This window comes from Eremothecium sinecaudum, chromosome VIII (genome assembly GCF_001548555.1).
Source record: "Eremothecium sinecaudum strain ATCC 58844 chromosome VIII, complete sequence".
In the NCBI taxonomy this organism is placed as follows: domain Eukaryota; kingdom Fungi; phylum Ascomycota; class Saccharomycetes; order Saccharomycetales; family Saccharomycetaceae; genus Eremothecium; species Eremothecium sinecaudum.
In genome coordinates, this window is record NC_030899.1 from 271,132 (window position 1) to 296,267 (window position 25,136).

General features: G+C 42.1%; 11 protein-coding genes across 11 annotated transcripts; 6 read left to right on the forward strand and 5 right to left on the reverse strand.

Annotated features, from left to right (window-relative positions):
- Positions 1 to 87: 87 nt before the first annotated feature.
- On the reverse strand, positions 88 to 731 carry UBC12 (NEDD8-conjugating protein UBC12; the record flags this gene model as incomplete). Its single annotated transcript, XM_018134129.1, has 2 exons — positions 88 to 660; positions 729 to 731. 2 exons carry the CDS (start codon positions 729 to 731, stop codon positions 88 to 90), a joined length of 576 nt encoding a protein of 191 aa, XP_017989599.1.
- Positions 732 to 948: 217 nt separating this feature from the next.
- AW171_hschr84654 (uncharacterized protein) lies at positions 949 to 2,490 on the forward strand (the record flags this gene model as incomplete). The annotated part of the gene is made up of 1 exon (XM_018134128.1): positions 949 to 2,490. One exon carries the CDS (start codon positions 949 to 951, stop codon positions 2,488 to 2,490), a length of 1,542 nt encoding a protein of 513 aa, XP_017989600.1.
- Positions 2,491 to 2,881: 391 nt separating this feature from the next.
- Positions 2,882 to 8,639, forward strand: STT4 (1-phosphatidylinositol 4-kinase STT4; the record flags this gene model as incomplete). The annotated part of the gene is made up of 2 exons (XM_018134127.1): positions 2,882 to 2,892; positions 2,960 to 8,639. 2 exons carry the CDS (start codon positions 2,882 to 2,884, stop codon positions 8,637 to 8,639), a joined length of 5,691 nt encoding a protein of 1,896 aa, XP_017989601.1.
- Positions 8,640 to 9,012: 373 nt separating this feature from the next.
- Positions 9,013 to 11,355, forward strand: ACO1 (aconitate hydratase ACO1; the record flags this gene model as incomplete). Its single annotated transcript, XM_018134126.1, has 1 exon — positions 9,013 to 11,355. The coding sequence occupies one exon, from the start codon at positions 9,013 to 9,015 to the stop codon at positions 11,353 to 11,355; it is 2,343 nt and encodes a 780-aa protein (XP_017989602.1).
- Positions 11,356 to 12,336: 981 nt separating this feature from the next.
- Positions 12,337 to 14,019, forward strand: DPS1 (aspartate--tRNA ligase DPS1; the record flags this gene model as incomplete). Its single annotated transcript, XM_018134125.1, has 1 exon — positions 12,337 to 14,019. One exon carries the CDS (start codon positions 12,337 to 12,339, stop codon positions 14,017 to 14,019), a length of 1,683 nt encoding a protein of 560 aa, XP_017989603.1.
- A 493-nt stretch (positions 14,020 to 14,512) lies between these two features.
- AW171_hschr84658 (C2H2-type zinc finger protein) lies at positions 14,513 to 15,184 on the reverse strand (the record flags this gene model as incomplete). Its single annotated transcript, XM_018134124.1, has 1 exon — positions 14,513 to 15,184. One exon carries the CDS (start codon positions 15,182 to 15,184, stop codon positions 14,513 to 14,515), a length of 672 nt encoding a protein of 223 aa, XP_017989604.1.
- Positions 15,185 to 16,475: 1,291 nt separating this feature from the next.
- On the forward strand, positions 16,476 to 16,745 carry COX19 (Cox19p; the record flags this gene model as incomplete). The annotated part of the gene is made up of 1 exon (XM_018134123.1): positions 16,476 to 16,745. The coding sequence occupies one exon, from the start codon at positions 16,476 to 16,478 to the stop codon at positions 16,743 to 16,745; it is 270 nt and encodes an 89-aa protein (XP_017989605.1).
- A 190-nt stretch (positions 16,746 to 16,935) lies between these two features.
- On the reverse strand, positions 16,936 to 17,646 carry AW171_hschr84660 (C2H2-type zinc finger protein; the record flags this gene model as incomplete). Its single annotated transcript, XM_018134122.1, has 1 exon — positions 16,936 to 17,646. The coding sequence occupies one exon, from the start codon at positions 17,644 to 17,646 to the stop codon at positions 16,936 to 16,938; it is 711 nt and encodes a 236-aa protein (XP_017989606.1).
- A 1,473-nt stretch (positions 17,647 to 19,119) lies between these two features.
- On the forward strand, positions 19,120 to 21,177 carry KNS1 (serine/threonine protein kinase KNS1; the record flags this gene model as incomplete). The annotated part of the gene is made up of 1 exon (XM_018134121.1): positions 19,120 to 21,177. One exon carries the CDS (start codon positions 19,120 to 19,122, stop codon positions 21,175 to 21,177), a length of 2,058 nt encoding a protein of 685 aa, XP_017989607.1.
- Positions 21,178 to 22,318: 1,141 nt separating this feature from the next.
- On the reverse strand, positions 22,319 to 23,443 carry ATG39 (Atg39p; the record flags this gene model as incomplete). The annotated part of the gene is made up of 1 exon (XM_018134120.1): positions 22,319 to 23,443. One exon carries the CDS (start codon positions 23,441 to 23,443, stop codon positions 22,319 to 22,321), a length of 1,125 nt encoding a protein of 374 aa, XP_017989608.1.
- A 406-nt stretch (positions 23,444 to 23,849) lies between these two features.
- Positions 23,850 to 25,055, reverse strand: NUP49 (FG-nucleoporin NUP49; the record flags this gene model as incomplete). The annotated part of the gene is made up of 1 exon (XM_018134119.1): positions 23,850 to 25,055. One exon carries the CDS (start codon positions 25,053 to 25,055, stop codon positions 23,850 to 23,852), a length of 1,206 nt encoding a protein of 401 aa, XP_017989609.1.
- Between the last annotated feature and the right edge of the window lie 81 nt (positions 25,056 to 25,136).

Consider the following 25,136-nt stretch of genomic DNA (forward strand, 5'->3'; position numbering starts at 1 on the left):
TAATATCTCATATGGATTTTGTACGTAATATTTTTATACGTATATATACTTTAAGTGAACAGCACATTGTGTACTGAAAGGTAGCTTCTAGTGTAGCACGAAGTCGCAGACTTGCCCGTTCACTGTCCGGCCCATCATGCTTGAAGTTACATTCATCTGGAAACGCTGTTCGTCCTTTATTAGTGTTTCGGCGGCATGTTTATTAAGGGGGTCGTTACCGTTTGGCTCTAGGAACAGGAATAATAGGCCGATCACTACAGTTTGTAAATCCATTACAGGAGACCAGTCCTCTCGAAGTACGTTTAGACATATGCTACCATTGTAGTCGATATTTGGGTGGTATATGGTATTGAGACATTTTACGATTGGCGGCTCCATAGGGTAAGTGTCTTTAAAACTGATGGAAAAACTGAAACGACCTCCTTTGTAGTAGCCCTCATCAGGAGATATGGACAGCCGAATTATGTTATCTGATTTTAGCCTCTGCGTGTCAATTGTAGCACATGGGGGCAACTCTAGGTGCATGAGGTCTTTATCGATGCGTAACTGAGAAGGGCTGGAACTTGAGTACGAAGCTGTATTTAGGGGTTTGTTGCTTAGTCCATCACTTTCTGATACTTTCTGCTTTTGCTTCTCCTTTTGTAGCTGGCGAAGTTTTAACTGTGTATTAGGGATGAGGGTTAGTAAGAATTCAACAACGATAATTTCAGCGGTAACATGATACTTACCATAAGTCTTAGTATAGGTCTGTAGTATTTACAACTTTGAGAGAAGTTGGCAAATCGTACGTTACTATTTTGTTTGTTGTTGACTTGGATTTGGCAGTAAACCTATGTATGTGTAGTATTGAAGCTTTTTTCAACATGAATTTCTCTGGTATTGCTTATATGGGTTGCGATGAGGTATGTACATAACCAGAGGTAAAACAGAAATAACAGGCTTCTATTGATGTCTAACGCGCCGCTGAATATCCCTGGGTTCTATTTTGATGCAGAGAAAGGAAAGTACTTCAAGATTGTTACCGATGGGGCTTCTGGTACGCCAAACTATAGTCGCGAGAATTTAAAGCGGAAGCAGCAGGAGGAAAGTAGACGACAAAGCGAAGATGATTACAGAGATCGTGCGCTGCAAGCCAGGCGTGAAATGGTTTTACAAATTTTGAAGGGTAGGGATTCTGGTCTACAGCATGAGCAACTACGAGGAATTCAGTGGCTAAAGCAAAGTTATCTGGGAAATTCTTTAGATAAAGCTAACTACAGAGAATATCAAGACGTTTTTGCGGGCGAGACTGTTGGAAAACTAAGTTGTGATATGGTATATGATTCAAAAAAGAAGCTGTTCAGTTTTTTTGGTGACCGGGGGGCCCTCTATTGGGTAAAAGACGATGGTTGCAATTTCAGAAAGACCCCAATCTCCCTTGGAACTGGCTTTACTTTAGAAAATTCTCGTCCTGTTATAAATTTATGTACAGATACTATTCTGGGGCACTTGGTTCAGACAGAGCAGGCTTGTTTCCTTTGCATGGCCTCAAGCAATACAACACAGCCGAAGCTTATAAAACTTCAGCTACCTTCGAGAGGAGAGATATTTGACTCCATAGCATTTGATTTTGCTGATAATTTAAAGCTCATTTGCCTTTCTATGGCAAGCACAGTGCATTTTGTAATATTAAGCGACACTGACATCGGTAGAGTCGAATTAACGTGGTTTTACAATCTACCGAAAGCTATTAAGTCCGACATATTGTCACTTACCGGCAACAAGAAAGAATTACTCGGTAAAAGATGCTATGACATCTTTCTGGGCTGCAGAAATGGCCAAATATGTCGATTGATGCTCGAAGTAGCAGATTACAAGGCCACTAGTCCTCCTGATCTGCATCCCTTGAAACCCATAAGTAAGCTATTCTTCAGCTTCGATAAGCCCATATTGTCCATGAAATGTATAAGCAGGACAAATTTTATTGCTGTCTCAATAATTGGCTACCCCCAACAGAACTTGTGCATAATCAATGCTACTGCGAAGTCCGAAAACCCAGTTGTAGTCCAATTTAACACCAAATTTCAAAATGTATTCAAGGTAACAGAGATATTCAGCATTACTGGTGATGGTAAGTTTCTGCTCTACGGTACTACAAGTGCTGGCGATGGCAGGGGAGATTTTGAGATCTTTTCGACTGATGTACAGGAGGAAGTTGTTACTGATTTTGATAAAAGCAATCTAATTACTATAGTTTACAAATTGAAAACCATGGATGACTGTTTTCCAAATAACTCGTTAAAAAAACTCATATCAGCGGCATTATACACCAGCAATAGTGTGGAAGCATCTGATTACGAGGTTATACAGCCCGGTGACGATCAGTACCCAGCTCAAGTTTATAGTCACGTGACTGGATACGCTAATGCATTTCGACATACAAGAGCAGCTATTTTATGTAAAGTTAATGGAGAAGTGGGAATGTCGATGAAATCAATTGATATCGTATAATCAGGTAAGCATGCAATCACTGTGGCACTGAAATGTTATTTGATGACTTGCGATGAGTTTTTTTTAACACTATGGTAAGCCGCCCAGCTTGTTAGCAAAATGTAAACTAAAGAGTGAAGTATTTTAGCGCGCAATAAGGGTCTCTTATACAGTTGCTCAACAATATAGAAAAAGACTAAAATGAGCTCCCGATTGGTTAGAATATATAGTCCATATACACGTATCATGTGTTAAACATAACAAACATAACATAAACACCGAAGTCTACTCGTAGAAAGTGACAGTTGCAATTGTTTTGACAATAAGTGTTACATTAATCAATAACATATATGTAGCTATAATAGCAGCCTTAACGAGGACTACAGAGCTACCAGAAGAGTAATCCCTTAAGATGGCATTCAAGTATGTTAACTGCTAACTCTATATTTACACCAAATTATTTGAGGAATTAAGACTAACACTAAATTAGGAAAAGCCAGCTTTCATTAAGGGCTCGTGCACTTAAGAGGCTAATACAAGTCTCTTTAGATAAGGGTGAGACTCTCGATAATATAACTGTTTCTTTGCCTATATCACATTGTAAAAGTCCCTCAAAATTATTTGATATTCAGCTAACAATTAGTGAGTTTGAAATCATAATATCACTATTTGAAGCAGTACCAAGGACTTTAGAGCAGGCGACCAAGTTATTCAATAATGTTATCACACCATATATGTTGGTTTCTCCAAAACAGAAATTTACGGATAACCTTTTGAGTAAATTTAAAGTTGACAATTTGAAGCATCCTTCCGAAATTTTAGCGTTGCAGTTGGTGAAATTTATTCTTACAATATATGTGCAATTCCCTACCTTGAAAGGTGAAATTCAGAACTTATTAGATCAGTATCTGAATACTGTTTTTGAACAGATTGATATTGCTGTACTACTTTCTTTAATTGGGTTCATTGAAGCATTGTGCGAGGGGAGAGGCGTCGAAGTTAATCAATTGCAAATATTTGTTGTCGAAAAACTACATACATTTATCAATGAGGACTTTTTGACTTTGGTAGAGTCCATAGTTTCTGAAATGGTACTCAATGATACATTGTTGAACTATTATGATAATGACTGTCAAGTTTGTCCCTATTTGTTCTACATGTTGATTGGAAAGTTACAGGTGGCTACTGTTGCAAATATTGCCCAAATTCCAAAGGAAACCAAGATTACTGAGTTTCTACTGAACCACCAGCATAGAGAATACCGCTTTGAAAATAATATTGAATTGGATGAGCACGATATCGAATGCTTGGATAATTTTAGATCTAATATTAGGGTTAATACAGACTTTTTAACAGCTGTATTAGAGTACGCTCAGAAACAAATCAAGGATATAGAAGAGGGCTATAAATACTTCAACTTGAATCCGGCGAGCTGCAACTTAGCCTGTCATGCAAAAGAGTATGCAATTGAACTACTCTCTGTGGGGTTACATGTTGACAAAGAGCGCTACCAAAATTCTTTAATACCTGTGTTATCTGCTGAACTAGCAAAAATGTATAATGTAACTCAGGCAATTACCCCAGGAATCCTTGAATCAGTTCTTAGTGCATCTTCTCTGTTAAATTTCTTTACCGAAGAACTCTCTCCTCAGCTCTTACATGCTTTCCCTAATATCGTCTCTTCAGCTCAAGTAACCACAGAAATGGTTTCAAAAATATCAGCGCTGTTTGCCATAGGTTTAAAACCATTAAATCAAGATTCTGTTGTTGGAACCGTTTATTCACTTAACAATTTGTTGGCAGTTTCGGAAGATGGATCGCCTATCCCAATTGTGAAAGAACGTAGATTTACTACGAATTATGAAACTCATGTAGATAAGTTATTCCAGTTGCGACCAGCAAGATCGAACACTGTTGCCACATGCCAGCAAAACCATCTAAAAGTCAGTGATGGGTTAACATCCTTCAGTAGTGGCGGTGAACCGCTTTCCGATACTACATCAGTATCTCAGCATTTGCCATTTGAAGCAGGAGCCACTTACCATGATAAGTTATTTAAAAACTCGATTACTTCTGTTATTACTGTTGCCGCAAATTATGAAGACCCTACAATTGTTGCGTTAGTTGTAACGATGTTAACACAGAAGTTCAGAGTCGTTTCACAGAAGTTGGACCTAATAATTTTTGAAGGTTTATCATATATCTGTTGCTTCGTTAACCATACCGAATTTAAACAGCTGATGAAATTCTGCAATTCGGCAACTGCTCTCGCGATAACTGAGGGGAATGACCTTCTGCTACAGGGAATTCAAAATTCTAGAATTGCGATTTCAAAAAACTTTAAATCGAAACGTGGTCATGAGGTCTATATATTGTACTTAAGGGAGTTGCTGGAAGTTATTATCGCACGTGGTGAAGTCGAAAAATTGGAACACCATAGACCACATAGTGAAATTTCTCAAGTTGCAGAGCAAATTGCTCTATACTTGAGGCCATTGGCTGCTCTGTTACCAGAACCTGGTGAACCACCTTTAGACCTAAGCAATGATGTAGTCACGACCAACTTGTACAGAAATATTTGGTTTAATATGGTTGTGCACGGTTTTCATGGTGGTTCTAGGCTCACTGAATTATACTATAAGGAGCTTAGGGTTATTGCTTATAATAGTCCGCCATTGACCTCTGATTTCCCTGCTAATAATAGAGAAACCTCTGTTGATATGAATACCATTTTACGTCGTGGTTCATCCAACCATAACGTTAAAGAGCAGAAGCATCGTCTTGCGGATCATTTAAATATAAATGCTGTTGTGGCGAGGACCATATCTATTCCAAAGGTGATGTTCCTTGCTTCAACCCTTTTCCTTGAGACTTTAAGATGTGAGTCCGGTGATTGCTCGACAGCTTTGTTTTATTTTTCGAATCCATCGCTTGTTGCCAGCAACCTAGAGCGATTTACGGGGTCAATTGTCATTTCAATTGTTCAAAGGTTTACCAAGCTAGTTATGAAAGGTGACCCTCGTATATTTTCGTCTGAACAGATTGCAAGACAGCTAACCAATATGATTCTATTACTGACGCATCGGAACCTGTATTTACAGGATTTTGCCTTCCAGTGTTGTGACCTTTTTATTAGGAGGGTGCCCTCTAGTTTATGTCATATGGAATCATTGTCTATGTTATTAGATTCATTGACTATGCTTTTCGATAGCATTGTAGATTATGAGACAAACAAATATGAACCGCGCTATGAGTATGAATTGAAGCACTCGAAGACTAAAGTGATGATCTCCGATTCTTATAAGTGGAGAACTTCATCATTGCAAAGATTATACAAGAATGCGAAGGAATGGGTAAAAATCATTTTGAAGAAGGCGAACCAAGATACGAAAATCTTACTGCAATCTTATCTCTCTGGTCTAGGTGGGTTCCATAGACAGAGCAGCGTCGAGTTCGGTGTATCCTTCGCATTTGAAATGGCAGGGTCTGTTTTGACAGCGGATAAAGAACTATCCAAGATTAATCTTCGTGGCTTCGAAAAACCTGATACCATTTCAAGCTTTTTGTCTCAGCATTCCTGGAGATCAAAGTTTTTAGTTGATAAAGCCACTTTGTCGTCATGGAAGGAATTGGAAGCAGAAAGGTTGGAAATTAAAGCACAGCTAGACGCATCTTTCAAAAAATCAAAAAAGTTCTCAGAATCATTGGTAACTGATTACCTTGACCTATGCGCCATTTTGCTGTTACTACACCAAGGAAAGTCGTCCAGTTTGGTTTACGAACTTGTATCTATCCCATTTAAACATTTCTCGAGTAGTTCAATGAAAATTGCTACAGATATATGGTTGTCCGTTATAAAAGAAAGAAAAGACCTCTCACACTTGTTAGTTGCCGAAATTGCGTACTTTTTCATGCAATCAATTGACCAGAATAAGGGACTCTACTCGCATCAATTTGATTTGACACCAGAAGAGTTCCAGCCAATGGAATATTCACCTTATAACAAGAAGAAAATAAATGAAACCGCGAGAGCTGTTAGTGAATCCATTGAACCCCATCAATATGTGGTCAGGCTCTTTGCCTCTCACTTTGAGGGAACACTATTTGAAAGTACCCATTTACTAAAAATCTTTACTAGACTAGCGAACTATAGTGTGTCCAATCTGAAGTACGCAAGCTACCACCCATACGCAAGAATGGCACGTACAGAGTTGTTAAACTTTGCGCTTATGATATTGTCATTCATTGTGAACCAAAATAGCTGGGATGCTAAACTGTTGTCACAAACGATTGTGAATGGAGCTTTGATGTGGTTTAAAAAACCAAGATCGTGGCCATTTGGATCTAATGAATTAAAAATACGCACTGATTTATCACTTCTAGTAGAGCTACAAAACCACCTCAAAGGATTGGGTCCTGTATTGCGCAGTTATACTGGCGCTAAAGTCACCTTGCTAGAAAGTTTTGTCGTAAGTGAGCTAAATCTTTTGGAGACATGGTTGGACCCTCTCGGCACCGCAACAGAGTTGCCGTCTCTTCCTTCCGATCTGGTGAAACTGGCCTTCGACATTGACGCTGCGATGGCCGTCTCTCTAGTTGGCAGGTATCACGATAAAAAACACGTCAAAGCTCTTTCTAGACTGGTTTGCAAATATCCACTGCATTGCGTACATATCCCAGAGGCTTTAACATATTTGCTGGAACAAGAAGGTCCGGTGTCTAAGTATGTTTTATACTGGACACCAGTCTCACCAATACAGTCTATTAATCTATTTTTACCAAACTGGAACGAGCAGTCATTTTTAATACAGTACAATGTTCGTGCATTGGAATCCCACGACATCAACCTAACGTTCTTCTACGTTCCCCAGCTTGTTCAATGTCTCAGAAATGATGTAAGAGGGTATGTGGAAAGGTTCATTTTGGATACTGCCAAACTGAGCTTCCTCTTTTCCCACCAGATCATATGGAATATGCTTGCGAACTGCTACAAAGACGACGAAGCTACAATTGAAGACCCAATAAAGCCCACGCTGGACCGTATCCGCGAAAAAATGATCCGGGGGTTCAGCGAGTCGCATCTCAATTACTACCAACGGGAATTCAGGTTCTTTAACGACGTCACAAGCATATCCGGTAAACTAAAGCCATATATCAGAAAGACTAAGGCCGAGAAAAAGGTCAAGATCGATGAGGAGATGGCGAAGATCGTCGTCGAACCAGACGTATACTTGCCAAGCAACCCAGACGGTGTCGTTGTTGATATTGACCGCAAGAGTGGGAAACCCCTCCAATCCCACGCGAAGGCTCCCTTTATGGCAACCTTTATCATACGAAAAAACGTCATCGTTGACAAGACCACAGACGAGGAAGCTACAATCGAAAAACGCCAAAGCGCTATCTTCAAGGTCGGAGACGACTGTCGCCAGGATGTTCTAGCCCTTCAACTCATCTCCGTATTCCGCACCATTTGGGCTTCCATAGGTATGGATCTGTACGTTTTCCCATACCGCGTCACAGCGACCGCTCCAGGCTGTGGAGTCATCGACGTACTGCCAAATTCTATCTCACGTGATATGCTCGGCCGCGAAGCCGTCAACGGCCTGTATGAGTACTTCACCACGAAATTCGGTCCCGAGAACTCCATCGAGTTTGAAAACGCACGGAACAACTTCGTCAAGTCCTTAGCCGCTTACAGCGTTATCTCGTATATCTTACACTTCAAAGATAGACATAATGGAAACATCATGTACGACGACCAAGGCCATTGTCTGCATATCGACTTCGGTTTCATTTTCGATATCGTACCCGGAGGTGTGAAATTTGAAGCCGTTCCGTTTAAACTAACAAAAGAAATGGTACGCGTAATGGGTGGTAGCCAAGATACCCAAGCATATCATAAATTCCAAGAACTATGCATAAAGGCCTACCTAGCCGCACGTCCTCACATGCAAACTATAATACAAACAGTAGTACCCATGCTGGGCAGCAGTTTACCTTGTTTTAAAGGTGAAAAGACAATTCGAAACCTGGAAGCTAGGTTCCAACCTAACAAGTCAGATCACGACGCTGCGCTGTTCATGCGTGCTCTAATACGTCGCTCTTATGAAAGCGTCTTCACCAAGGGCTATGACGAGTTCCAAAGACTCACCAACGGCATCCCTTATTAGCCGCGGAGCTTGGGCTTGTACTGTTACCCGGCCATGAACCTCGGGGCCCGCAAATCCGTTCTCGGGCCCGTAACCTTTTTTGCCACTTCGGTCAGATCGGCTCCGATCGTTTTTTTGCGCGTGTTATAGAGATTAATTGATGACTATGAATAGGTTGCTGAATTTTAAGAGGCTTTCTATAGAGTAATGTTTGCCTTAATGGCCTAGTTTTTAAGACGTTTTCAAAGGTTAGATAAATATAAATATAGGCGAAGAATAGCCGACAGTAGAATATTTTAAGTTTATTTGAATCTGTTACTGTGTCGTTGGTCCATTCAGGGGTTATATCTAATTGATTTCAGTATCGGGATAACATCTGGAATACATAGCAAATATGTTATCTGCCCGTGCAATACTAAGAAGAGGGCCAGTTGGTCGTAGCTTATCGAGCGCTACTAGGTTAACTAGGGATTCTAAGGTCAACCAGAACTTATTGGAAGAGAAGTCCTTCATTAACTACAAGGAGAATTTGGACTTTGTTAACATTGTTCGTGAAAGACTTGGCCGCCCATTGACTTATGCTGAAAAAATCTTATATGGTCATTTGGACGATCCTTATGGACAGTCAATTGAGAGAGGTGTGTCATACTTGAAGCTTCGCCCAGATCGTGTGGCTTGTCAAGATGCCACTGCACAAATGGCTATTTTACAGTTCATGTCGGCTGGTTTGCCAGAGGTTGCACGTCCTGTTACAGTTCACTGTGACCATTTGATCCAAGCTCAAACCGGTGGTGTTAAGGACTTGAAGAGAGCCGTTGATATCAACAAGGAAGTCTACGACTTTTTGGAGACTGCCACTGCTAAGTACAACATTGGGTTCTGGAAGCCAGGTTCTGGTATTATCCACCAAATTGTGCTAGAAAACTATGCATTCCCAGGTGCCTTAATTATTGGTACCGATTCCCACACTCCAAATGCAGGTGGTTTAGGTCAGCTTGCTATCGGTGTTGGTGGTGCGGACGCCGTGGATGTTATGTCCGATTTGCCTTGGGAATTGAAAGCTCCAAAGATCATGGGTGTTAAGTTAACCGGTCGTATGAACGGATGGACATCTCCAAAGGATATTATCTTGAAATTGGCTGGTATAACTACAGTTAAGGGTGGTACCGGTAAGATTGTGGAGTACTTCGGTGACGGTGTTAATACTTTCTCAGCCACTGGTATGGCTACCATTTGTAATATGGGTGCTGAAATCGGTGCTACTACATCCGTATTCCCATTCAACGAATCTATGGTTGAGTACTTGAAGGCCACAAAGAGACACCAAGTCGCTGAATTTGCTGAATTGTACCACAATGACTTGTTGACTGCTGACAAGGGTGCTGAATACGATGAAGTTATCGAAATTGACTTGAACACTTTGGAACCTCACGTGAACGGTCCATTCACTCCTGATTTGGCTACTCCAATCTCCAAGTTGAAGGAAGTTGCCGTCAAGAACGACTGGCCATTGGAAGTTAAGGTTGGTTTGATTGGTTCTTGTACCAACTCTTCCTACGAAGACATGTCCAGATCTGCTTCCATTATCAAGGATGCTGCTTCCCACGGTTTGAAGGCTAAGTCTTTGTACACTGTTACCCCAGGTTCCGAACAAGTTAGAGCTACTATTGCTCGTGACGGTCAATTGGACACTTTCACTGAATTCGGTGGTGTTGTCTTGGCTAATGCTTGTGGTCCATGTATTGGTCAATGGGACAGACAAGACATGAAGAAGGGTGAAAAGAACACTATTGTCACATCTTTCAACAGAAACTTCACATCTAGAAATGATGGTAACCCTCAAACCCACTCTTTTGTTACTTCTCCAGAATTAGTCACTGCATTCGCCATTGCTGGTGACTTGAGATTCAACCCATTGACTGACAAGTTAAAGGACAAGGACGGTAATGAGTTTATGTTGAAGCCTCCAACTGGTGATGCTATGCCAACTAGAGGTTACGACCCTGGTGAGAACACTTACCTGGCTCCACCAAAGGACCGTGATCAAGTTTCAGTCAAGATTGCTCCAACCTCTGACCGTTTGCAAGCTCTAAAAGCATTCGAAACCTGGGACGGCAAGAACCCAACTAACATGCCTATTTTAATCAAGTCTCTAGGTAAGACTACTACGGATCATATTTCTATGGCAGGTCCATGGTTAAAATACAGAGGTCACTTGGAAAACATTTCTAACAACTACATGATCGGTGCTATCAACGCCGAGAACAAGAAGGCTAACTGTGTTAAGAACCATTTTACCGGTAAATACGATGGTGTTCCAGAAACTGCTAGAGCATACAAGGCTATGGGTGTCAAGTGGGTTGTTATTGGTGGTGAGAATTTCGGTGAAGGTTCTTCCCGTGAACACGCTGCTTTGGAACCAAGATACTTGGGTGGTTTTGCTATCATTACCAAATCTTTCGCTCGTATTCACGAAACTAACTTGAAGAAGCAAGGTTTGTTGCCATTGACTTTCGCTGACCCAAGTGCCTACGACAGAATCAACCCTGATGACACCGTTGACATTGACGGTTTGACTGAGTTCCAACCAGGTAAGCCATTGACCTTGAGAGTTCACCCAAAGAATGGTGAATCTTGGGAAACCAAGTTGGACCACACTTTCAACTCTGAACAAATTGAGTGGTTCATTCACGGTTCTGCACTAAACAAATTGGCTGCTGCCAAGGCCAAGAAATGATCTTGTTATAAGAAGGTTATATTGAATGTACCTTCTAATATGTATTTATTTAGTTGTATTTTATTGTCTCGTGGTCGAGGGAGAATACTCTAGTCTTAAATTTATTTATTATTAATATTTGTATTGAATCAAGAATTACACTTTTAGCTTTTCTAAAGTTTGCTCCGATATCCGGCATGGAGTTTAACGTTATCTTGACCACAGGATTGCATCCCGTGCGAGGTATCACAAAAGCATCCAGGGTCCCGCTATTGATCTGCATCAAGTCACGTGACTCAATGCGTCTATCAGCAGGATACCAGCCGCAGGCTCGTTTAACAAGTGTTATAGTTGAACGTCAAGTGATCTGCTGCACGCAGATAAAACGAATACGCTAACAAGTAAATCAGCTGGGATCAACTTTTTGAGGAGATGGCTTGTATGTAAATGATTCACTTCGCGTCGTACCCTTGTGCAGCGGTAATTTAGTTAGATACTTTGAACCATGAAACACTTCTTGCAAGAGGATCAATCCTAAGATGATAATTAGTTACGTACTCTCCCGATAACTGCTATAGGCCGCTTTTTCTAAATTCGATCATTAGGTCTTGATATGTGGGTCAATCATCTGAAAAACAGGAATGTGAAATAAGGTTTAAAGGAGTTTTAATCTACAATTCACCCGAGCTAATTAGCGCAAGTTAGAAACAGGGCTTATATGCGATCTCCGTTTCTTGAACCTGCGAATATGCGTTATAACGTAAGACCAGCTGATCTGCGGAGCGGCTGCGACCTAGGTTATTAAGCAAGTTACGAGACATATCGTTTGGTACGACATGTGAGTCACGTGCTGAAAAGTTTTTCGTTAGGCGTTGTAGCTTGGATCCATTGCTAAACTCGAGGCAGCGTACGTTAAGATACTTGACAATTCATCATAATACTGTTAACTAAACCCCTAACTGAAGTCTTAACCTCATTAGATAGTACGGGTAATAATCTAATATGTCTGAACAAGTTGAGAAAGTTGCTGAACAAGTGGCAGCACTAAACACTGATGCTGCAGCAGCAGATGAACCAGTTATCCTAGGCGAAGATGGTCAACCATTATCCAAGAAAGCTTTAAAGAAGTTACAAAAAGAGCAAGAGAAGCAACGTAAGAAGGAAGAGCGTGCACTTCAATTGGCAGCTGAAAAAGAAGCTCGTGAAAAAGAAGCTGCCGCATCTGACACTGCTAAGGAGAACTACGGTAAGTTACCATTGATCCAATCTACTACCAGAAGTGGTGTTGAAAGAATCCAATTTGCAGAATTAACCGAAGAGGATGATGGCAAGGAGGTTGTTTTTAGAGCCCGTGTCCACAACTCAAGACAGCAGGGTGCTACTTTAACATTTATAACAATGAGACAACAATCTGCATTGATCCAGGCATTGTTAAAGGTTAACAAGGATGGTTCTGTTTCCAAGCAGATGGTGAAGTGGGCAGGTGCTGTCAATTTGGAATCAATTGTTGTGGTTCATGGTATCGTCAGAAAAGTAGCCGAGCCAATCAAATCTGCTACTGTTCAAAACCTAGAAATTCAAGTTACCAAGCTCTTTACGATTTCCGAAACACCACAACAATTGCCAATCCTTTTGGAGGATGCTACCCGTTCTGAGGCCGAGGCTGAAGCTGCTGGCCTCCCTGTTGTCAACTTGGACACCAGATTGGATGCCCGTGTCATCGACCTAAGGACCACCACCAACCAAGCTATCTTCAGAATCCAAGCTGCAGTTTGTCAATTGTTCAGAGAATTCTTGCAAGCCAGAAAGTTTACCGAAATTCACACTCCCAAGCTATTGGCTTCTCCTTCTGAAGGTGGTGCCAATGTGTTTGAGGTCTCATACTTTAAAGGTAACGCGTATTTGGCCCAATCTCCACAGTTCTATAAGCAGCAACTAATCGCAGCTGACTTTGAAAAGGTCTACGAAATCGCGCCTGTTTTCAGAGCTGAAAACTCTAATACTCACCGTCACATGACAGAATTTACTGGATTAGATCTGGAAGTTGCGTTTGAAGAGCACTACCACGAAGTTGTTGACCTACTAAGCGACCTTTTCGTCTTCATGTTCACTGAGTTGAAGACTCGTTGTGCTGATGAGATTGCAATCGTCCGGAAACAATATCCCGTTGAGGAATTTAAACTGCCAAAAGATGGGAAAATGGTGAAAATCGATTACGCTGAGGGTATTGCTATGTTGAGAGCGGCAGGAAAGGAAATCGATGACCTAGAAGACTTGTCTACAGAGAACGAAAAATTCCTAGGTGCACTTGTAAGGGAAAAATATGATACCGACTTCTATATTCTCGACAAGTTCCCTCTCGAAATCCGTCCTTTCTATACGATGCCAGATCCTAAAGATTCTCGCTATTCTAATTCTTACGACTTCTTCATGAGGGGAGAGGAGATTATGTCCGGTGCCCAACGTGTTCATGATCCAGAATTACTAAAAGAAAGAATGAGACACCACGGTTTAACCCCAGAAGATCCAGGCTTCAAAGACTACTGTGACGCTTTTACCTACGGCTGTCCTCCACATGCAGGTGGTGGTATCGGTTTAGAGAGAATCGTTATGTTCTATCTCGGTCTAAAGAATATTAGAAGAGCAACCTTGTTCCCAAGGGACCCCAAGAGATTAAGACCTTAGAGGGCTGTTCTAAGTAAAGCTTATTTACATTTAACTTTTTCGTTTAGTACGGAATGTAGGAAATCACATCAATTTGTAAAGCTCAATTCCAACGATCAGATGCCTGCTACGTGTGCCCCATCACAGCATGACAATAATGATCTGATAATTCACTCCGACGTAGATATTAAGGTTAATCTCTTGGCAACGAACGTTTCATCATTGTTATTCGCGATCGCGTTACGGTAGCTCCAGAATGTGGTTTCTAATGACAATACCATCGGAATACCTCCTTTTGTTAAATTTTTTAGGTTATCGAGATCAGCCCTTAGGAACAAGAAGGAAAACGTAGAATGCTTGGCCTTTTCTCTAGCTCATCCTGTATATCATACGTGGATTTATCTTACATTCCTATATACGTGTGTACAAAATTATCGGCTATCCGTTATGTGAACATCAAGTTCCGCCTTTCCAGAGCCTTTGCTAATTAAGTGAATACCCCGTGTAGGTAAAATTACTGCGCGATGCTACTATTCAATTGTCCATTTTCCTTGGCGAGTTTTCTTTTGTGTGAATTAAAGTGCCTTTTCATATTGCTCCTGACGTTGAAGCGCTTCCCGCAGCCAGTCCAGCTGCATTGGAATGGGAGCTCTCCTGTGTGGATAAGCATGTGTGTCTTTAATGTGCTGGGCCTGGTACACTGCCTGCCGCACAGTGGACAGGTTTTCTTGGGATCATATTTCCGCCAGTCAACAATTCGTTTTGACGTAACGCGAAAAGCTGGTGATGTGTGATAAGTTGTATTCGAAACATCATCATGGACCTTCCGGAGCGTGGTATCCAATGTAAAGTAGGAAGCCGACCCGGGCTGCTGTATAGCGTTGTTCATAACCGATGATGCCGTCGGCGTTAGTGGCGACTGCATTCCTTTCACGCTGTAATTTGGCACAGATGCGAGCTTGGGCGTCATGTAATGAGTCTCGGACAGCCGAGGCGTTGAGAAGGAGCCATCTTGGTAAGAAGGTATTTGCAGGAGCGACGATAGGGGAGGAAGCATAACTCGGTCGTTAGAGCAGAAACTTTGGTGCTGGTGCTCCCCGTACACAGCCGGGATCAAAGCTGCTGGTCTGTCCACTTGTTGCACATATCTGTTGCATGTATTATAACTAAACTCGTGAGTATTCATTGGATATTTTTGATTCAACGGGTTTTAAGAACATACTTAATTTTACTCCACATCCTAATATATATTATTCAACTTTAACTAAATATATACCACCGTAAATAGTTCGCTGCATAGTCACCTTTAAATCGAGCTCGGCCTACATACAGCAGACATATATTTCTGTTTATCCGCATCCTATAATTTAAAAAAAGGTACTACGATCACTGTCTGGGTACGATAAGCTCTAGAGAACCTGTAAATAACTACGTCTACTTTAACGCGTATAGTCCGTCTTTTTTTCTGTGGGCCTATACAATCCGCAAATATAGAGTATGTAGTATTAACGGACCCGCCGTAGACAATCCTGATGCATTATTTCACAAGGCCTTTATCCCTTGTACGTAAATACCACAGGTTCCTTTATCGAAGGGTGTATCCTTCAGTAGGTTAAAGTGCGTGTTTCAGCTATAAGCGTGGTTGTTACTGTAATCCGTGCCATTCACACTCAGAAGTGCAAGTGCCTAGTCGAAGATCCTGTAGTCAATCACAGAAAGTATGCGTCATATCTGTAAATCCTCCGACATCAATTTATTAGGTTATGACTGTCGAATCAAACATATGGTCTCACTATACAATCGCGCGTCATCTGAATCTGTTTCATACCTGTTGTTTTAAGCGCAAATAGGCGTGATGTTATCAGGACAGGAACCATACAAAAGGGGTAATCTGTATCTTCACTACGGGTTGAGATAAGCATTGTTGGCACTGGTTGGGTACATAATAGGCTAACTATCTATGGAGGGTATCATGAGATCCTAAGGCACTACGACACGTAAAATGTGGCATCAGAAATAGTGACGGAAAAACAGCGCACACCAATTCTCTGTCTTGGTGGTTAAGACTGAGTGTGTTTAAAAAGACCGGATCTCAATAAGAATTACAGGTCATTTGCAACGTCGGATCGAGAACGTGGGTACGAACATGGAGATGGTGGTGGAGGGCGGGGTGGCGCCTAGTCGCCGGCGTATGATCGGATTAGTGATGTGGTTAGAGTTTAACCGCATGATTTTGTCGGGAGGTGATTAGGTACGAGTGATTTTTGCGGGTGAAATGCGGGTGAAATGCGGGTGATTTTTTACGGGTGGTTTTGCCGGTGGTTTTACACGGTGATTTTTCACGAGCGATTTTTTTACTGTAGTGGTTTTACTGAGAGCTGGCGTTACTAGACAGAGAATTTCGCAGTAGACGTTACATATTAAAGTCAGGCCACAGGTTCTAATTAGTTATTTGCAGAGAGCTATACCGGTAAAAGATGTCTGCAAACCCTGGTAATTCACTAAGGGCGCTTTCGCCCACGCCACCGGAGCGGGGGTCGTTTCCATTGGACCACGATGGCGAATGCAGCGGAATGATGCAGAAGTACTTGGACTGCTTGAAGTTGGTGAGGGGGGAAAATGCGCCAAATTGCAGGTTACTTGCCAAGGACTACTTACGGTGCAGGATGGACCACCAGCTGATGGATAGGGACGAGTGGAAACACTTGGGGCTGCCCGAGGACGCGCCGGGGAAGCGTAGTAGGTAGACAGTGTATATAGATCACGTGATACAAGTGAATGTTAGTGAAGAGATCTGGGACCGGTGGAGGAGAGTTCTTAGAGTGTTCGACATTTGCTAGCGGGGGCACGCCCGCTAGTCGACGACGCCGCGTATATATGTGCTTGTATAGGTACAAGAGTCATCTTTGAATCGAGTAAGATGGCCATGCGATGCGGTTAGGGGTCTAGCTTGTGTTTGCGCATATGTCGCAACATATTACTCTTGACGTTGAAGCATTTGAGACACCCAGGATACTGGCATTTGTAGGGTTTGTCGTCGTTGTGGACGACCATGTGAGTGCGCACAGCGCTGGGACGTTTGAAGTCCTTGCCGCATATCTCGCACACCGAGGAGCTCTTCCTGTGGGAGTAAGTTGCATCGATAGAGACGGACTGTTGGCTTTTGGGTGACCTGCAGGGAACTGAATTGCGCCTGTACTGGATTAAAGCAGCGGGTAGGGATGACGGGGACGATAGGCGCATAGAACCGCCGGAATGCGTTGGCGTCGTTAGTACTGCCGGAGCAGCCGGCTGACGCATAGGTAAAGTGTCCTTGAAACAAGACTGTCGTAGTGGTGGGGGCAGCTGTGGCGGTTCGGTTGGAACATATATAGGAGGTAGTCGGACGTTAGTGACGCGCGGGCCCAGTGGTGGAACTGCAGGCTCGGATGTGTGTATCATCTCTTTTAGCGAAGGCAGCGGCTGGGTAGCAGTCGCAGCCGTCGATGCATTTTCTGAACCCGGATTGTAGAACCGATACATCAATGAGTCTGCAGGCAGCAGTCTCGGCTCGAAGTTCGCGCGCTGTCCAGTCTCAAACGTCTGCCCCGGCGGAGGCGCCAGCTTCGGGTCGCCATTCACACTTTTATGTCTGCAGTTTTGGTTCATATGTTTATCGTCTTTGAACACAGCGTGGCCTTCTGCTTTAAACAGCAGGCGAATATATATTATCTTTCGAGGACTTCAGCCTGCTGCAACTTATCTTATCTTTCTGTTCTGCTCATACACCAACTCTGAAAGGGACGATAGTCGCTGCAAGAACTTCTTCCCCTGTGACGAAGGGAATGCGTACATCCTAATCTGTATAGGCATATATAATAATCGTGGCCCCTGCCTATACACGCCTTTCTTTAGAGCGCGCAATTCACCTCGCGCATGCACTTGAACCTATTTAAGACCGAGCAGACAAAAGGAAAAGGCAAGTATATCGGGTTACCGTGTGATCTAGGTATAAAAGCAAAGGCAACGTTTCTAGCATAAAATATCTATTTGCTACACTTTTATCATAGAGATCAAGAAAAGTATGAAAAGTTTGGAAAGCAGATCTTAGAGACAATAGGATGTTTCAGTTTTGCAGATACAACTGAGATCTCTTCGCAGTAATCCCTCAATCAATCCGATGATCAAATCAAAATAATAGCACCTACACTTTATTCGGAGTTATAGAATGTTTCTTTACAGCAGGTCGCTATCCGTAAACAAACGGAGATAAGAGTGGCGGTGATCTCCGTTCCGATGAAGGGGAGTTAGTTTGTATCTTTCCTTTCTGAATTACAATCAAAATACTCAAGATTATTTTCATCCTTTAATTTTTATTTTTCTTGAACTGTACACGCTACCTCACTGTACAACACAACATAACGGTGATCAGCAAGGCGCAATGCAAGAACTATGTGAAGGAAGGCTAAGGGGATAGAGAACTGAATATAATAGAAACGGACGGCGATGCCATGCTTCCCAAGGACCTTGATTTAAGCCATGCAGTCCGCGCGTTTTTCTGGGCGATCGGTGCGCGCTTGCCGCCGTTGTAGATTTGCCGCCGCCACTTTCCAAGAAGACGATACACATACGCGGGGTAGAGCTGTGGTATCGCTCCTGCTTGCTCCGGCATGGCGCTAGCTCACTGCTGGCGGCGGCAATATATGCCACGTGACCGGGCCGAAGTGCTACCCGGTCTTCGTTCTTGGTGACTAGTAGATTGCCCCCTCGTGCTGTCACGTTTGACGAGCTCAGCATGACTCGGCGGCGTGTGCTAGAGTCCGTGGGTCTCCTTTAAGTTGCTAGTGGTTACATTAGGCTTCTTTGCTTGGCCCATGCAAGCAATAGCATTTAGACTGGCTAAACATCACTTTGGAACTTAGCAGGCGTTATACCCGCTGTGTAAGAACTACTTAACTCTACTGTGGGTACAAAGAGAATAGACAGGCTTGTGATACTCGATAAGGGAGCTAGCATAGGGTCAGAATATCTTGGTCGACAACAGGCAGGATAAACGAAAAAAACTCTTGCGGTTATTGCTGTGACCAATCTGAGAGTGTTATAGCTAGTTAGTATAGGGTATTGCATTAAGTGTAAAGACAAATGGCAGACAATACACGAGTAAAACGCAAAAGAACTAGGCCATTTGAGTTATATGGGCCAAATTCTGTTGGCACGCAAGGTGCTGATTCATCGCCGACAGTTATCAATATCGGGGAGGAAAGACTTGTAGAAGGGGTGGGGCGCGTTTCTAATGGTGCTTTCTACCTGGATGAGGACAGGGATCCTTTGATTAACGAGATGCTACAGCGACAGACGTACATGCTGGGAAATAACTTTGGGAGCCCGTACGGGGTAGAAACCGTTGCTCCGGAAACTCATGAACAGCCTCTAGTGTTTGGCAATGATATGGATGAAGATATGGTGGGAGGTCTACGTGCATTAAACAATACTGTCGTTGGTGGGAATTATACTTCTCGGCGGTATAAGAAACAGCGTACCGTTTCTTTACCCCAGCTGCCTCACGCGAAACTGTATTACAGGGACTTTGTAGCCCCTGGAGACATTGGGGTTGTGCCACGGCGAGGTCAGACCGATGAAGAGTTGCTACATATTAGTGGCTCTAGCAGTTTGACCTTGAATAGCAATCAGGCTGTTAAGCTTCCGGTTATCCGCTCTACGTCGCCGAATTCCGATGCATTGCTTGCTGATCCAACTATCGACCCAAGTGAAATTGATCCTAACTCTAATGCTTTGGGAGCATCGCTTGGAGTTGGTACGACTTTGAGTTTATCGCAACCGAAGTTTAGCAAATTATTGGGAAGAAAGTCACGAACTATAAAGAAGGAATATTTCAAAACTGATAAAGACGGGCACTATATTTACCGGGAAAATGACCTTATTGCTAACGGACGTTTCACTACGAAAGAATTGCTTGGTCAAGGAACATTTGGCAAGGTTATCAAATGTACGGACAACAAAGAATTGAGGAAGAAGTTTGTTGCCATTAAAATCATTCGCGCTGTGGATCGATATCGGCAGGCAGCGAAGACCGAGCTGAGGGTTCTGCAGACCATAAAGGAGCATGACCCTCTAGGTAGCTATCAGTGTTTGGTATTGCGGGAGTGCTTTGACTACAAGAATCATATTTGTCTGGTTACAGATTTGTTCGGAAAGTCAATATATGACTTTATGTGCAATAATGGGAATCCTCGTTTTCCGGGGTCCCATGTGCAAGCAATATCTAGACAGCTGATTCGCTCTGTCTGTTTCTTGCATGATTTGGGGATAATACACACTGACCTCAAACCAGAGAACATATTAATCTGCGATGAGTCATATGTGGAAGTACCGCTATCTGGTTCATTACTCGCTACTTTAAGCACCCGTCGGAAGCAGGCTTCTGGGGGCAAGCAGATGATTCTGACGAATCCGGAGGTCAAATTGATTGACTTCGGATCTGCAGTATTTTGTCAAGAATACCATCCCCCTGTTATCTCAACCCGCCATTACCGTGCCCCTGAAATAGTGCTCGGTCTGGGATGGTCATTCCCATGCGACGTTTGGTCCATTGGCTGCGTCTTAGTTGAGTTAGTAACTGGTGAATCACTATACCCCATCCATGAAAACTTGGAGCATATGGCTATGATGCAGCGAATCAATGGCGAGTCTATAGCCCGGAAAATGGTTAGTAAGATGTTCTACAAAGTAGAGCATAAATTGGGCAATGTACCGTCAGACCTAATGACAACTGTTGTAAGGCATTTTGACAAGAATACTATGACTTTGCAGTGGCCAGAACGTAATTACAAAGGAGAAATTGTAACCAAAGAAAAATCGATGAAACGAGTAATGACTACTTGCGATCGTCTGGATAAACTAATTTCAGCGAAACTGCAAAAGGACTTCGGTGAATGGTTAGTAATAGACTGGGATTTTTCCCCAGAACAGAACTGGGCGATGATAGAATCAAAGTTTTATAGTAGGAATTTGAACTTGGACCGCGAAATATTTTTATTCTGGTACTGGTTTGTGGATTTGTGTCGCAAACTATTTGAATTCGATCCAACTGAACGTATTACTGCCAAAGAGGCAATGGGCCATGAATGGTTTAATTATGGGATTTTAGATGACGGTATTTCTAGCTTTGGAAGACTTTAAGCTATTGACTACTTGCCCAGCTGTTTTCTATATTTCAATGCTTAGAATTTGAAGCAATCGAAGGACAGAATGCCAGTATTTAGTACCAACTACTCGTATATGTTGGCTGGTCATTATCTGTTAACACTATCCACTAACTGGGTTTAGTAAAGGAAAAGTTACCGCAGTATTGGTAGGGTATGAAAAGGGGATTTGAAAAGAAGTAAATTTCCTTTATTCCTTCCAACTTATGTTATAAGGTTATTTATTACTGCGTTATTGTATAGCGTTGATTCTACTTTCTTATCCAGCAAGTCATAGCTCTATTCATATTGACCTTTAGATAACAATCAAGTGCGGATTGAAGAGTGCGGATTGAAGAGCTTGGTTACCTAACTAACGTAGTAAGCAAGTACGCAACAAAGCACGTCTTTTAACATATGAATCCAGACAACCAACAACATTCAACAATTGTCCTCTAAAAATTAAAAATTGCTTTAATTTATGCGGAGTTAAGCATTCATTGATCGGAACCAACTTGTAACAATCATTTGTCAAATATAGTATTATATAATAACTTAGTCGGATTAAAATTACATTTTATTTCTCCTACGTAATTTTCTACAACGACAGTATGACTATTTTGTAAAAATCGTGACACCACTCGGAAGAAGGGGTAATATAGCGGTAATGGCTTGTCAAAACTATAATTTATATTGTCATTTTACATTGACTTCTGTTAGGTTGTGTCAACCTTTGTTTATTATTTTATCAATGGTACAATGTATATTAAAGTGCAAAATTACTCTTTTAACATTAATTTAGGTAATTAGCAAATAATAGAGCGCTCAATCAAGAAGCAAACAAGAACATGAAAATATTGAAAAGTAATTTACAGCGAGGCTGCTATTAGTGGATATTCAAAACCAACATGATAAATATATACTATAGAAATTTATGTATATGTGCACATATGAATGCAAACTGCATGTTTTAAACAAATATGCTCAACCGGCCCATTTGACATAGAATAGTTTTTTTTATATCTAACCTTCCCAACTAAAGCAGAATAATAGCAATCTCAATAACCGTTGTGTATGCGTGCGTAAGTATGACTGTATATGCATTGGTAAATATATTTTACTGTTCCCTGGTAATCCTATTACTGCTTGGAGAAGGTAAGCTTGATCTTATCAAGATACCTACATGCCTGTGAAGAAACCAGAATCCACTTCTTACTGATCCAGCCGTCGAGTAAACTCCAGGTACTCATATCGTGATCCGGCAAATGGTAATATCCTACAGCCTGTGACAATACTCGGCCTGTCGGTGTCAGTTTTTCATAGATGGTCTCACTCACAGAACTCAATGCGCTAACTAGCGCTTCATATGATTCACTCAGGGTGCCCCAGGTAGTATAAATGTTACTGTAGTAGAAATCCAGTATAAAATCACGTGCGCATCCACAATTTATAGATATTGGTTCCATGGCCGCCGAGACGGACCGCGATAGCAGTGTGCCAAGACTGACAACTCCATCGTTTACATGGTTCCTGAAAATTTGATACTTATACGCTAACCGGGGTAAGCACTCGTACTGCAACCTGTACAGGAAAAGCAGCTGGTAGGCCATCAGCTTGGACAAAAACTGCTTACCTAGCTGGGTTGGTATAAAATCATCAGCAGAGGAGATCGGATATGCAACCTTTTTTTCAAAATCTACAATAAATTTCCTTGTACCAAACCTTTCAAATGGCACTGAAATCTCAACATTATTAAACATCACGGTATTTTCTTGTGGCTCTCCAGGAACCACCATAGGCATCAAGCTTGCAACCGTCCTTCCAAATTCACTATTCCTCAGTCCATAATACATCCACAATTGCTCAACAAGAAAGTACACGAGAACTGTAGTTGAAGACGTCAAAAACATCACCTGCAACGTAGATAAACCCTGTAACTTCTCTAGAAGAGCATTGTAGATCTTCCTAACCGTACTTTCTTCATCTTCCACCTCTTCACCGCTATTATCAAGAAAGGTATCTTCCGTATCATCCATACTAACAACCATGATATCTTCGGAATTATCATTGCCACCACTACTATCCGCAGTATTCGGTTTAGTTGGCCAATCCGACTCATCACTGCTAGTATTAGACAGAACATCATCGAAATTCGCTTGATCAGCTACTTCAACAAACAACTGAGATTCCATAGATCCGTCACTGTCCCTATTAAACGTCACCAAATTCCACGTTCTATCGAACTGCTTAGCAACCGATCCCATCGTTTCTTCAGTATTAATAAAATACTTTTAATAAACTACAAACCCCCGATTCAGTCGATTAGCTAACCCTATTTGCCACACTAACGCAAATCCGTCTTATTACAATGATTAACAATAGATAATATTCTAATAGTATATGAAGCACCGGTAATCACCCTATTAAAGCTCCTAAATACCACACTTTACAGTAAACAATACAAATATGTCAATTTTAACAGTAACCTGAGGTCGGTGCTCAAATGATTAAACCTTCCCCCTCGCGAGATCCCCCTGTTTAGTCAAAACGTGATAAACAGACGACTATCAATCACTTATAACGACCGTCTTAGTGATTCTACACTACAAGAGGAAGTTATAGAGCTATTTCTGCGGTATATATTGCCTCGAAATGGTACCTATTATTGTATTATGACGATATTATAGAGTTCTTGCCTGTTCCGTTTAGTTCTTTCACCCTCTGGTGTAATTGTGCCACTCGTTCAGCCATGTCCATGAACAACTCGAATTCCTCAATTACTGTGACAATAATAGAATTGATGCTAGCCTTAATTGGATCGGCGAATTCACCGTTAGTGTTTTCTTTAGTACCAAACATATCATTATCTAAGCCATTCACGGCGCTTTTGATGTCGGAAAGTACTCTGAAGTACTCGTCCAATTTCTGATTGTATAGTTGGATCTTCTCTTGAAAGAACCTGTTAAGCTCAGCGGAGGAAACCTTCGTTCCCGGAGTTAAGAGCTGATTCAAAATAAGCGAGAAACTCTCGGAGTCACGAATGTTATCGTCGGTCAAGCTTTTAATGGACTGAATGCGTTTTAGATCTTGTTGGAGCGACTGAGTCGTGATGGAGTAGGTCTTCAACAAAAATTGGATGTCACGTGGCACAGATTTGATGAGTTCCATATGCTCTTCTTCGTCGGCCTTGAGGTGGTGGGAGATGGAGACTTGGCGCTGGAAGTACTGGTCGAGCTGTTCGATCTCCTGACGGACCTGGGGAGGTAGATCTGCGATTCTAGTCATGGAGGTTATGGGGAGTTGCGAAATTGACATCAGCGCGCTGTTCATCGGCTGGGTATTCTGCTGTTGCTGTTGGAAGCCGGCTGTCTTGCTTTGATTGCCAAAGAGACCGCCAGTGTTTGAGGTCGCGTAACTGCTACCAAATAGGCCTCCGCTACCCTGCCCTAATCCTCCAGTTTTGTTGCCGAAGAGGTTACTGGTGCCAGTGTTCGTTGTATTATTTCCAAAAAGGCCTCCAGTAGTTCCAGAGCCAGCATTTGAACTGTTTCCAAATAAGCCACCAGTAGAATTGGTGTTATTGTTCTGTCCAAATAACCCACCTGCCTGAGATACATTATTTTGCCCAAATAAACCACCTGGCTTGACCTCAGTGTTACCTCCAGGCCTTGAGGCATCTTGACCAAATAGTCCCCCAGTACCTCCAACATTGTTATTGTTCTGTCCAAATAAATTCCCCGTATTCACACCGCCGCTAGTGTTGGAATTACCAAATAAACCACCAGTTGTTCCGGCATTAGTATTAGATTGACCAAATAAACCGCCACCAGGAGCTGCTGGCTTATCAGTTGGAGCTCCGCCACCAAAATTGAACATGATGAAGCAACCGAGATTTATTAAGTCGTGTTAAATACCTTTAAAATCAGCAATGTTTCTGAAGTCGATGCGATTCAGATT